We start from the raw sequence: 13,607 nt of genomic DNA on the forward strand, positions 1-13,607 counted from the left end.
CAAAACAGAACATCCTCTTAAAACTGCGGCGTTTGCGAACTGAACCAACTGAAAAAAAAAGACTTGGAGCCTAAAAGTTTCTTTCCTGACGGTATTAGTTATTGAAAGATGGTACAAGGTAATAGAAAATGATAGATAATACTTCAAAAATGATCTAAAAATGATCTTCTAAGAAAGTTCTTTGATTATTGTTTTAATATAAATTTGTTGAAAATTTTATTGAAATTAATACAGTTAGTGTTATAATCAGAGCTAATATCAAGCTATTATTTTACGTAGGCCTATTTTAACAACATATTTATATGCTTCAGAGACCTGGGTAGTCTGATATTAATTACTTGATAGGAAAACTTGATAGTTGTGTTTCAAATTCTGTGTGGTCAGGTCTAAGTGCACAGATTACAGTGGTTTCAACAATTTTAGTAAAATTGTTGAACAAAACAGTAAAACAAAAAAGTTCGTTGTAGAGTTAAATAGCAGATGCTTAAAACAATTGGGAATCAAAATTTACTCTTGAATACCATTCTAAGTGAAGGCTAGTCAAGGTTCTTCATTATCTTATTTTATTGTATTATTTAAATAATGTTTAATATTATTGGAAAATTTATATTTGAGTATTGTTGGCACACATAAAATTTCAAATATTCCAAAGTCATTCCAAATAAAGTGTTTACACTCTTTTCAATTATGGACTAAAAATAATATTAACAAACAGTAATTAAATATTTAATATAAATTAAGGTTTTACATCTATTTTTTTACTAGTCAATCAAAATATCTCACAAAAGGCTCCCTTGATTAGTTTGGACCGGGGCTATTGCATCTAGCCTCCCACACCACCTTCTGAAGTAACGAGCAAAATGTACACGTGGTCATTGCAGTGTTTTAGACCGCTCAAAATTATTTTTAAGTATCTCCTATATCTTCATCCTTTAGCTTGCCTTTGATGTTCTTCTGAATGGCACTGTTTATACCCACATTTCCAGATTAGTACCCTATATGGAATGGTTTCCCAAATTTAAGTAAATCCAAATTTCAATAGTCTACCATTCTCATGGTTGAATTCCTGCAATTCGCTTTTGGTGACTGTACAGACTAAATTGGAAGGTTTTGTCCAAATTTCACGTTTATAGTAACGTTAGTTCGCTTTCGATGTCCTTACCCCTTTGAAATGCGATGCTTATGCCAGGAATAGGGATTAGGGGTATTTTTAAAAGTGTAGCGACCTTAATGCATGTCGAATTTTAAATCTTAGAATAGCAGCATTAACTAGTAAACGATAACGAAGAGCTGGTATCCCGAGACGTTGATCTGGTATATTGTTGATGATGTGCTTTCGATTATTCAGTTACTGATAATCGTTTAGTTTAGACGTGCCTCCATCGACTGCCTAAGCGTCTTCAGGTAACATCAGTGTCACTCACCCTTTTCTCTATTATATATCTATTTTTATAATACGCCAATAAATAACGGTCACTTAATATAACCACCACCGTTTTATTTAGTCTTACCTCCATTCAATGAGCCATATAATTTCCCAAAAAGCAGTTTTCCAATCTTCAGCTTATTTTTTACTGTTTTCTATGGACTTTGGCCGAACCCAACTCAATAATGTCAATCCATCATCAACCGGTTTTCTTGATACATTGTTCCTTTTATTGATAAGTGAGTTGATTCTAGTTAATTGAATGAATTCAAAAGAGCCTTATGATCTCTTAGAAATTCTACTAACTGCGTCAGTTATGAAACGTCTAGTGCTTTAAAACAAAACCCTTTTAATTTGCTTTAAAACTGTTTTGTTATAACGGAGAGAAGTGGCGACTTATGTAAAGGAAACACAATGTAAACACATCATCAGTTACTTAAACTTACCAGGTGCCAGATCCAATTTGTTTTAAAATTCCCTTAAAATAAAAAAATCCCTTTAAAATCAGTACCTATCGTATCAATCGCGCTATATTACAAATGCTAGTACATTTTCTGGGAATTGTCGTAAAATATATTTAAGGTAAAGTTCTTTTCACTTATACCTCATATGTTCTATTTAATTTTACATGTTTACAAAATGTTCTTGCTTGCCATTCTAGTTAGCGAAGGTAAGCATTTCTAGTTCATGTGTGACATGTAACCACAACCAGAAAACACCTAAATCATACACGATAATCGCTAAAGCACTCTTTTAGAAATGCAAGATGACGTAAACATTTTAAAATTTACAGTCAGTAATCATAAGTATTCCTTATATACGCGTTATAACACAACATTCAAATGTTTTATTCCAAATCAAATGTCTTAAAAATATAATACACTTTTGTGTGTATTAAACTATTGATACACTGGGTATCATCGTGGGTGGTCATTGAAAATACCAATACTTTCCTTTTATATTCAAAATTATCAGAGTAAATTTATTTCAACTTGTCTTTCCGTTCTTGTTTCTCTTAGATTTTTTATTTTTGAACTTAATAATATTACTTATGTATTTAGGCTCCTCAATTTACATTGGGCAATATTAAATTCGCCATTATCTCTTAAGCCAGTATTAATACATACAACTACATAAGGTGTAATTTACTTTGTTGGGATATAATTCGACATTTTTAAATTCCGTTTCAATTTACAACACGATGGAAATGAAAAGTATAGAACAATTATACAGCGATTTTATTCATTTTATAGCAGTTGTGCATTATAATACTCGCTGGTATTGACGCACTTTTAAAATAAACAATTCCAAAAATTCGAATATCAACGAAGACCGGCATGCCAGTTAAAAAAACAATTCCTGTTAATTTATACAGAATACAGAAATGTTTATGATCTTGCACATTATTTTATTATAGATAAATAATCTGTTCATTGTTCTATTTGGACTGCCTGCATAGTTTATATGTCTGGCATACTGTATCTCAGTAAAGAAAACTAATAAAGATATCTGATTATTACATGGATTCCTAAAAATTATATATTCATTGAGATACAAACTATTTTCTAAAACAACTCATTGTAATACTACTTCTTGAGTTTACATTATAAGATCTAAATTTAATTTCGAAGGTTTGAATGAAGATATTTCATTCAAGCAATTTGTTATTTCTGTTTAATGTTAAAATGAAAATAAATAGCGGGTGTTGTATCATTTATTTAGTCATGTAACGTATTGTTTTAGCGAAGGAGAAACAATCGAGATGATAAATGAGCTATAAAATCAAAAAATTAATTTTAAAACAGTTATGACCTCTACTATAAGGCACCATGTTGCTACTTTATCCTCTTTTACACGATCAGCATTTGCTGAAGTTATATATAATGTATATTGAAGGTATATCTAATGAATTTTTGAATGAAAATTAATTAAGATAGAATATTAATCTAATTCAATTGATAATAACGGTGGTGATACTATTGGAAAATATTTAAGTTTTAAATATAAGGACTATTCTGCAAATTCAGTTTAATCCTTTAATAATTGCCATAATTTTATTCGAAGAGATGAAAAATTTTACAATTTAGTTACTTCACTATCCTCATTCTCAACATTCAAGGTCTATTTCCAATTTAGTTCATTTTAAGGCCTATAAGGCCTTAAGATATAGAGAATATAGAGAGTAAAATAAAGTGGTAAAGCAACAAGTAATGTAAATAAAACATAAATAATAAGTCATCTAAGGTAATATGTGTAATTAAAGTAAGTGAATAAAGTGTAGTTGAGAAAATAGTTTATTATTTGCTCAGCATATTAAAAGCAAATTGGTCCTTCGAGTTAATGTACGTGTTAATTTCTATAAATGTAAATATTTAGTGAACCGAAACCGCGGGTTAAAAGTCCCAACACTATAGTATATAATATATTCAAGTTACAAAAAGAGTAAAAGTGATGTATGAAAAAGATAAGGTGGATAACTTGCACGAATTGAGAAGTAAAAAAGCGAAAAAGAGAAATAATGGAGGCAATATATATCGCAATAAAAAATGGCATGTAAAGATTTAAAACATTACCGTGTATAGTATCCCGAGCTATCTTTAAGGTATTTATTAATACGAAAATAATATAAATTAAATTCAATTTTAATAACTTAAATAACATCAAGATGTGTGCCGAATGGAAATAATTGAATAAAAACAGAAATTGCTTAGCCATCTGATATCGCTGTGTAGTAATAATTCAGATTTGCCTTCATGGAGCTGCAATTGGAAGGCATGCCGTTTGAGGGAACCTCTTTAAATTGAATTAAGCTGCTACTTGCTAGCTGATATTTGCTGGTGATATGAATTATGCAGTGATAGCTCAAAAACGCTGGCAAGTCATATTCCTTGAGTCAGAGGGCTGTAAATCGATTTATGCAACCTATATCATTGTAGCTGCACTATCCGTTGTTATTGAGACTAATTTAAATACTATTACATATCTTCTCTTTTAAATTCCCACTCATCCAACCACAGCAGCATCGTCTGTGCAGCAATAATTTAATTCTTGTTCCTAAAATCGTTAAAAAGCGAATCTATCATTTCCTAGAAATACCTTACTTTGAATGATGCAGTAATTTCTGCTTGTAGCTTCAACCTTGGCTTTTTAAAAACGCTGTGTCGATTTGTTAATTGAGTTTTAAAATCCCTCACTTTATGATTTCTGAAATCAGAATTTGATGGATTGGTGCTTATTGATGTTTGGTGCTTATTATGTAAAACTAAAAATTGTCCAGATTATCCTTTTTAGCAATGGCTATCGAGATAGGGCATATTAACTGACTGTGTTCTTGTGACTGACTGAATGGAGTCGTAACCGTTGCGTTGGGTGACAAATGTCATAAGTTAAAATATATCGTATCTTAGTCTTCTACAATCGCTTCAAAGTCCATAGTACTCCACACATAGCGAATGATCGACAATCGATTAAGATTGGCCACGCGATCGACTTGTTGGCTACCTCTGGTATATACTATCCTGGCTTTAATAAAATTTGATGTTATTAATGTTTTTTTTATATCAATTAATTGAATATTGAGGATAATCAACGACTGAAAAATTGGAATCATCACTAATAAAAACTGATTTAAAATTTTAAAAATAAAAATGTTCATGTATTCACTGTTTTATCCTGCATAGAAATAGCGATCTCTCTCACTCCAGTCCCATAGACTGTTGCACAAAAAAATGTGTACACGCTATTTTTAAAATGCTCGTGTTTTATTAATGCCAATAAAAAGAAAGTAACGCGGTGCCAGGTCAGGCGCGTATTTCCATACGATATACGGCTGCCAATTATGGTGTGGCCAAACCCTCATTATACTATATCCTGACATAGTTTATTACTTGCACTAGAAAGATTGTCATCGTTTTCATAATATACTGGTTGATATTAAAATGGTAATAGGCCACTTTTAAATTCAGTACAAAATTAAAATAATCACTTATTTGTAAGTTTGTTATATTTACGTATAATATATAAGGGGATGAAAACATTTTTGCATTACTTAAAATCAAAAAAATTTCGAAAAAAGCATGAATTATTGAATTGGCCGAAATATTAGATGCTTGCATGAATTTTGATTATTGGTGAAAATGCGAGTTATCAATATGAACAACTGTTAAATTATATGGTATTAACATTTTTCTTCATAAGGTATTAGTTTTATATTTTAAATCATCGAATTATTCACACTATACAGATGCTAATCGTAGTGCCCATCAAACATTGTTAGAAATTTATATGCTGCTGCCTCATATCCCAGCAGTCATTAATTTAGGAATCATTCACAAATAACAATGAAACGCAAAACTTGTTGGACGAAAACCCAGCGTCGTCTGAATATCCACAGAAAAGTGCTAAATCATGCACAAATTCATGATCATATAATTTCGCTGTGCATATGATGGAATAGGCAAGATGTAGTGCATTGCAGACTGCTAAAACTGTATGAAAGTGTTACTTCAGATCTCTACCGACATCAATGGATCAAATTAAATAACGTATGGATGCAAAAAGGACCAGCAAGTCGAAGGCGAACAGTCATCCTTTTGCATGACAAAGCTCTGCCACACTTGTGTGTTTGTTTGTGAAGGATACACTCGCTACTCGATTGAGAGTTTTGCCACACCTAACATATTCATTAAACATATCTCCTTTTGAATACCATGTACATACATGCAGCATGACTCGGCAACATATGGCTTCGAAATGCTATAGTGTGAAAATGGATTGATAACAGGATCGCTGCCAAAATGATTTTAAATATTTTCATTGATATATATTGTATCAATTTTTCTCAATAAATGCCCGTTTAAAGTGACAAAATGATTAGCATACTTACTCGTTAGAGTTTAAACCAGGCACTGATACACGGATTTCATTAAATAACAAGCAGCAGCGTAGCAGAGGCATTCTAAAAAATATTACACAACTTATTTATCTTTTTTTCCAGAGATTTTATAATTACAATGAAAAACACCATTGATTATATGATAATAACTGATCTGTTTACCATTCTATCGTGTAATATATATTCAATATACTATCAATAATATACTAACGGGATAATTGCTATTTCTATCTTACGTTAACTCATGTTTTAAATTTTTGAAATAATTCCTATTCATACCTCAGAGTTTTCTAACTTATGAACTTAATTATCCTGTGAGATTCATATTATATAACCCAAATAAATTTTTTAATGTTTACTACTTTGTTATATAGTGTGTACAAAGAAGATTTTGGAATATTTTGTAACTTCAAAGCATTATTCAGAGAAATTTGCACAATGCAAAATATTGTCAATTGTTAACTATAAACTTTCATGGAGCTTATAATATGATCGCTTTCACCACCACTAGAAAGATAATTTTCGTCGTACCATTCTGATAGAATTTCCAATGGCGTACCAATCACATGATGTCATACGCGAATTTATTCTATTGGCCTATGAAATTCTTGTAATGTTGGATTTTGCTTTGGTATTTTTTATTTTCCTTCAGTATTTTGTTGTTATATGTATACACTTTATGACTAAACTAAAACACTCCAGGAAAAGAAATGAAGTAACAATGTGAGTACTGGCAGTACTCGAATATATTTGATTTAATTAAATATATTTCAACAGCATAAATAAGCTCCGTTGAATTTTACTAAAAAAAATCTCAGTTTAACTAAGGTTTACTACTTTTTCATAATTTTTCGCATTTTGTTCTGCAATAGAGACGCTGGCGAAATTAGGCATGCATCTGGATTTGATTTCATCACTATATTTATGCATTGTTCTGTTTATTTGACATGTTCTAGCCACATCCTCCATGTGAAACACCCTAAAAGGTAAATTGTATATATTTAAATTTTCATAAGCTGGTCTGTTACGTGGTTCGTATACCGTTTATTGGCACTTACACGAACGTTTCATCTATAAAAATTTGTTTCGGTTTATTTTCGTAAGCAGTAAATGTCTTCCTGAGTTTATATAGCCTTTGTGCTATTAATCCAGCAGAAGTCTATCGAGAAACAATGAGATTTCTTGAACGTTTATACTGGCTATGTGTTTTTTTTCCTCGTCTAAATGGTTTTCCATTAATTTTAGTAGAGATTAATTGTGAAACCTTGCAGTGGCAACGAGCGAGGCGCGAATGATTAATTTTCAAATAAACATGTATGGGATCACGATTTTTCCTGCACTATTTTTAAAATAACTTAAATTTTCGAGAAAGTAACTTACCCGGTTTTATGCGATATTAAATTAAGATAATCTTTTCAAATTGGGCGAGAATGTGTTTCTACCTTTCTGAAATCTATTTTATGCTAATACAAATATTAAGGTAAATAACTATTAAATAAAATAACTTAACTATTAGATTAGATATGAGGCATCAAACCTTTTAGAAACTTTTAGGGTAAAAGATGTGGCTCGGTGAATGGAGGTAAAACGAAATGAAACAGTGGTGTTTACATTATGTGACCGCTATATAAAAATGTGAAAAATACAAATGATAAAACGGATGGCAGCGGTGTTACCTGGAGACGAGGCTTGGGCAGTCGATGGTGGCACGTCTGAACCAAACGAGGGTTGAGCACTGAATCGAAATACCCTTCAATAACATCTCAGATAAACGTCTCGGGGTTGCCGCCAGCTATTCGTTTTCGGGTTCTAGTTGGCGCTGCTGGCACCCCGCCCGTGTTCAACATCTGGGATTATATTTCTGGGTATTTTGTAGACCGTTACTCCACGATGTAAAATTCGACATGCCTCAAGGTCGCTACAAACTTATTGGTTTAAATTTTTTAAAAGTCTCGAATTTGTTGTTAATGCTAAAGGACGTCCAGGATAACCAAAAAAGTTCGAAGATAATTAATTTCAACACTTATTGGCTTAAAACCCAGTTCAAACTCTCAGGCAGCTTAGCAATTGAATGAACTGACTGAAAAGCTTTGAAAAAGCTACCATATAACAAAAATTGACTAAAAGAAAACTTTTCTGTGGCTTCTTGTGGCTGGCATGAAAAGTTGATGTTTACTACAACAATTCCAAACGCAAAGTCGCAATTTAATTCAGGAAAGTCATCCACATTGATACCGAAGCGGAATATTCATGGCTCTAAAGTCTTACTACGTATACGGTGAGATCAGTACGGTGAAGTGCATTCTGCTGTATTCGAGCTGCTAAAAGCAAATGAAACTCTTACTGCAGATAACAGGTTAATATGAAAAGTCTCCGGCCTACCATTGTGAAACACATTTTTTTGGCAAAATTAGTTTTTTTATTTAACATAATTCCCTTCAAGGGTGATACACTGATTATAGCGACCCTCTAACTTTTCGAACCATTTTTCTAGTATGGTTTGTCCTTTGCTTCCAAATAGGCCTCAGCTTCGGCGATAACCCCTTCATTCGTCGAATTTTTTTTCCCAGCGAGCATTCTTTTGAGATCTGAGAACAGGAAATAGTTGCAGGGGACCAGATATAGAGAATACGATGGATGAGGAAGCAATTCGAAGCCCAATTCATGGATTTTTGTCATCGCTTCCGCTGACTTGTGACACGATGCATTATCTTGGTGAAGCACTTTCTTTTTCTTCAAATGCGGCCGTTTTTCAGCGATTTCGTCCTTCAAACGGTCTAATAAGGCTATGTAATAGTCGCTGTTGATGGTCCTTCCTTTTTCAAGGTAGTCAATGAAAATTATTCCATGCGCATCCCAAAATACAGACGCCATAACCTTGATATATAAAACGTTATGGCATAATACCTTGAAAGTGCCTATACAATCTGGCCAAGGCCAAAGGCCAAGAACCATTTCTCATCCTAGAAGCTAATGAGCGTGGATTTGGTCGTGGCACCAATTGTGGAAATTTTATTTTTCCATTGGCACAATGCAACCCAATAGATTCACCGATGTATTTTAATGCCTTACAATATTTACGAACGATTGTCATTGCCTTAACTTTAACTAATTTGTTGTCAACATGATATTTTTCCAGATTATAGTGGGATGCTGCTCGTTCCTTTATCACAAGACTACTGCGCCTGCAGAATGGCTCAATGATGCTGTTGTCCGCGCTTTGATAAAACTAGCCGGTAGTTTTAATCAGTATTCAAAGTTTTTAGTCACAATATGTATTCCCGAATGCACTCAGAAATGTTGGACAACCAACAAAAATGTCGGGCAGTTAAAATTTTTGTTTTACTATTTTCTTCACAATTTTTCCATAGTTTCTCACCATATAAACCTTCCCTGAACCTTCATAAATATTTCAAAATTAACATTAGCCAAATCAGTCCAGCGGTTGTTGAGATTTACTGAGATTAACGACAGAAACCACCATTGTAGTTGTTTTTTTATTCTGATTGCAGTAACGGTTGAAAAATTGATTTAACATACGCCTTCCTCTAATCCATATGACTGATGTTAAATGCCAAAAAATATCACAATACTATACAATAGGATTTACATAGAATAAAGTTGATTTCTTAACGCCTATAGTTAGGTGCAGTTTAAAAACATTTAACAAATTACGCGCGACCTTCTTTATAATAAAAAACGTGTATCTTGTACATGAATGTTTCTAAAGTAGTACCAGCTTTTTCTTTTAGATAATTATCTATGTCTAGAAATCTTAGCTGAGCTATTTTTAAAATACCAATGACACGTTATAATAACACCAATAAAAAGAAAGCTACATGATGGCAGTACCTCCTGATGACAGCCTACTAATTATGGTCTTTCGTGTCTTCTTCGGCCGGTTACTCCATCTTCGTAAATTGATGTCTTAATAATTATAAAACATCAATGATGGGAAGTCTGGTTTGAGTAACAGAAATTTAACTTTTACGTGTATAATTTTAATTTTAACTAATTAAATTTAATTAAATAATTAGTAACGGTAACTCATCTTTAAAAGGATAATATTTTTGTCGCTAAAATTTGAAGACATTACTTTTTAACATATATACATAGTTTTAACTCTAAGGGTATGCAACAGTGAATTTCCTTTCAGTTTTGTAATGGTTAATTTCTTAATTCCCTTAATTTATGGAAAAATGTATTCGATCACACGTTAATATTCAACATTTTGTTTAACAATTATTCTAGCTATCTTTTTTCATTCAACTTTTTCCAGACATATCATGTATAACTGATGTTATAGGAAAAATCTCAAAAGGGAGAAAAGAGCTACCACAGCTACTAATTGAGTTATCATGCAATTTCGACTTTTTTTTCGAGAAAACTTCTTTTTGACACGTATTGTGATTGACGGTCCACAAAAACCATCTACTTCGATATCGAAGCGGAATATGGATCGCCATAAAGGTGGGATTAGCAAGGAGTACTGCATTACGAGCTACTGAAATCGAATGAAACTGCTACTACAGATATGTACTAATATATTGTTATAAAGACGATTTCGTCTTCTGCTTCTGATTATTCTATCTTTGTAAATTGATGTTTTAATAATTATAAAACATCGATGATCTATGTTTGAATTATAGAAACTTATTTTTTATGTATATAGCTTTAGTGATATTTAAATCGAAATATATATATTTTGTGGCTAAAATGTAAAGACCATTTATGAGCCTATACATTAATATAAAGAATTTACAACATATGATGTTACTGTATGTTAAATCATATCGGGTATATTTGTCCTATGCTGTTTTTCATAAAATGACCGCAAGCAATTTTCCTTCCATATTCAGTTGTTAAGTTGTTTTCAGCGGAATATGCAGGTTAATATATTAATTTATTTATAACATAACACGATTGCTGTGTGAACCTCATGGTAACCATGCTTCATCTATTTCAACATTGAATACTGGTTTCGACGTTTTAAAAGTGGTGATTTTGACACCGAAGACAAAGAATGTTCTGGACGGGCAAAAAAAATTGAAGACGATGATTTGAAGGCTTTTCTCGATGAATAGGGATCGCCATTGACTACAACTGATACATACGACGATACGATACGACAAAAATACATCGTTTTTTCATGATCATATCGTAAATTGCCTTAAATATGGAAAGTGCCTTGAATAAAATAAATTATACCGATTTTTCACAATAAAGCTTCAAATTAAAAAGCATACCTTTAAAACTAATTTTAGGCCTTTGATGGAAATTGACTGTTTTCAAGATACACTTCCTCATGGCTCGATAAAAATCAGTTTCTTGCATGAAATCGAATGAGACTAAATCTGGAAAATAGGGTGGATGTTGCAACAATTCATAATTTTATTCTACTATTACATATATATCTTATAATATCTTTTTTACGTGACACAGATAACAATATGCCATTATAAATAAAATTTTTTCTGCTATAAACCAGGTTTGTTCTCACAAACTATTAGAAAAAAGACATAAAATAACTACATACAAAGGTAGGAGCGTCATCTCTTATCGAGCGGCATATATGTACTGAAATACACAGCTATTCACTTCATAAAATGAAAGAAAAAAGGAAGTAGATTGAAATAACTGATATTCACTTGTTACTTTTAGTTGACGTGAAGAGGAATTTATTCCAATCTCTGTCTCCAATTTATCATTATTTAAATTTGATGAGTATCTGACCTTGTCCCGTCCTCAAACATTGACTCGATAGAAAAAAATTGGCCCGATCACGTTTGCACCATTCTTTTGTAACTGTATTTTCTCAAAGATATTAACGTTTTCGTTAATCGCCTTGAGTAGAATAGTTAAGTCAATAAGATAATTACCGATCAAATAACCTATTTTTATTATACTAGTAGTTTTGTAGTTATGTAATATTGTTTAATATATAACTATATTTTTGTTTATAATATAATTATAAAGCATACATTACATATTTTATTTTCTTTTTCAGATGCAAGTGATATTTTATCATAATAACAGTGGAGAGGCAGCCTATTCCGGCGATCTGAAACAAAAAGAGGTTCACAAGGCTATAACTTTACACCCTCTCAAGAAGCCTGAGTATTTATATAAGCTGCACGTCTACATGCAGGTCTGTATGGGTCTTATTGTTGGTTAATTTACATATGAAATAAGGCAAGACAAGCCCACGATTGTAACTTCTAAAAATGTTCGACTTCCGTTTCATTCGATTTTAAGACTCCTATGTGTTGTAACAGTTATTGTCGTTGTTAGATTTCGTTAATTATTATTTCGCTAAATCTAACAACGTTACATTGTGTAAAAATGTCGTACTATAATTATAAATCGATTATAATAATTTAAATCATAGTAATTTATCATTTGTTACAATGATATGTCATTTGATACATATTACAGTTTAGGAATTGATTATTAAAAAAAGTAATTATTATAAATTTAATATTAGACACATCTCTGCGTCAAAATAAGTGTTTAGGTATTTTCAACTGATTTTCATATATTTTTTGGCATGCTGAAAACGACAATAATTTTTATTCTATTATTTATTATAGCAATCTAGTAAATTATTTGTTTTTATCTTAATTTGCTACCATTTGAAAATTACAAGGTACTTATTCTATGATAGACACTTTACGCGTAACATATATGTTACTGTTTTGAATATCAGATGGTCTTACTCTCTTTAATTTTCTAGCTAAGCCATTATTATCTAGGAGCTAAATAATCTCAACATTGATGTGCTGATGGTTTCGTGATCGACAGTTTCTACCTTCAGGTCCTTATGTAGATTGTCTTTACCAATGTACGATGTATACCTCGCAATGCCTTGTGTTTTATACCTTTGCCTGGTACAACCCCAGAGTTGAACAATATTAAGTCCACACTGGTTTCAAGACTTCTTAATAAAGTAAAAGCTTATTATATAACATAAGTAGGAAACTAATTACACGACTGAATATGTACCCAATAACTATTACATTTTTGTACTTTAGCACGACTTCTTGACATTTTTGCTTAAGATGTGGCTTCCATCTAAATTTAATATTAAGGACCATACCAAGATATTTGTCTGTGCTTTTATACTTGACTACTTTTTGATTTATGAAATCGATATGCACTAAATTATTTTGATTCGCCAATTTTCGGTTCGGCATTGTATTTGGGCAATAGTTGTTTGTAACTTTTCGGTTGATTCACTGGTTGATCTCCAGTGGCTAGGATTGCAGTATCTTCTGCGAATGTAGCAAG

The 13,607-nt window shown here is 31.8% G+C and overlaps 1 protein-coding gene across 1 annotated transcript in view; it reads left to right on the forward strand.

Annotated features, from left to right (window-relative positions):
• Positions 1 to 13,607, forward strand: part of Chsy (Chondroitin sulfate synthase) — a 157,069-nt gene that overhangs the window by 102,508 nt on the left and 40,954 nt on the right. The window contains exon 4 of the mRNA XM_076401947.1: positions 12,328 to 12,468. Within this exon, the coding sequence (XP_076258062.1) occupies positions 12,328 to 12,468 (141 nt within the window). The remainder of the gene's footprint in view (positions 1 to 12,327; positions 12,469 to 13,607) is intronic.

Source organism: Rhynchophorus ferrugineus, unplaced genomic scaffold, assembly GCF_030347505.1.
Source record: "Rhynchophorus ferrugineus isolate W39M unplaced genomic scaffold, kcgeb_rfMv2 rfM4, whole genome shotgun sequence".
NCBI classification, from domain to species: domain Eukaryota; kingdom Metazoa; phylum Arthropoda; class Insecta; order Coleoptera; family Curculionidae; genus Rhynchophorus; species Rhynchophorus ferrugineus.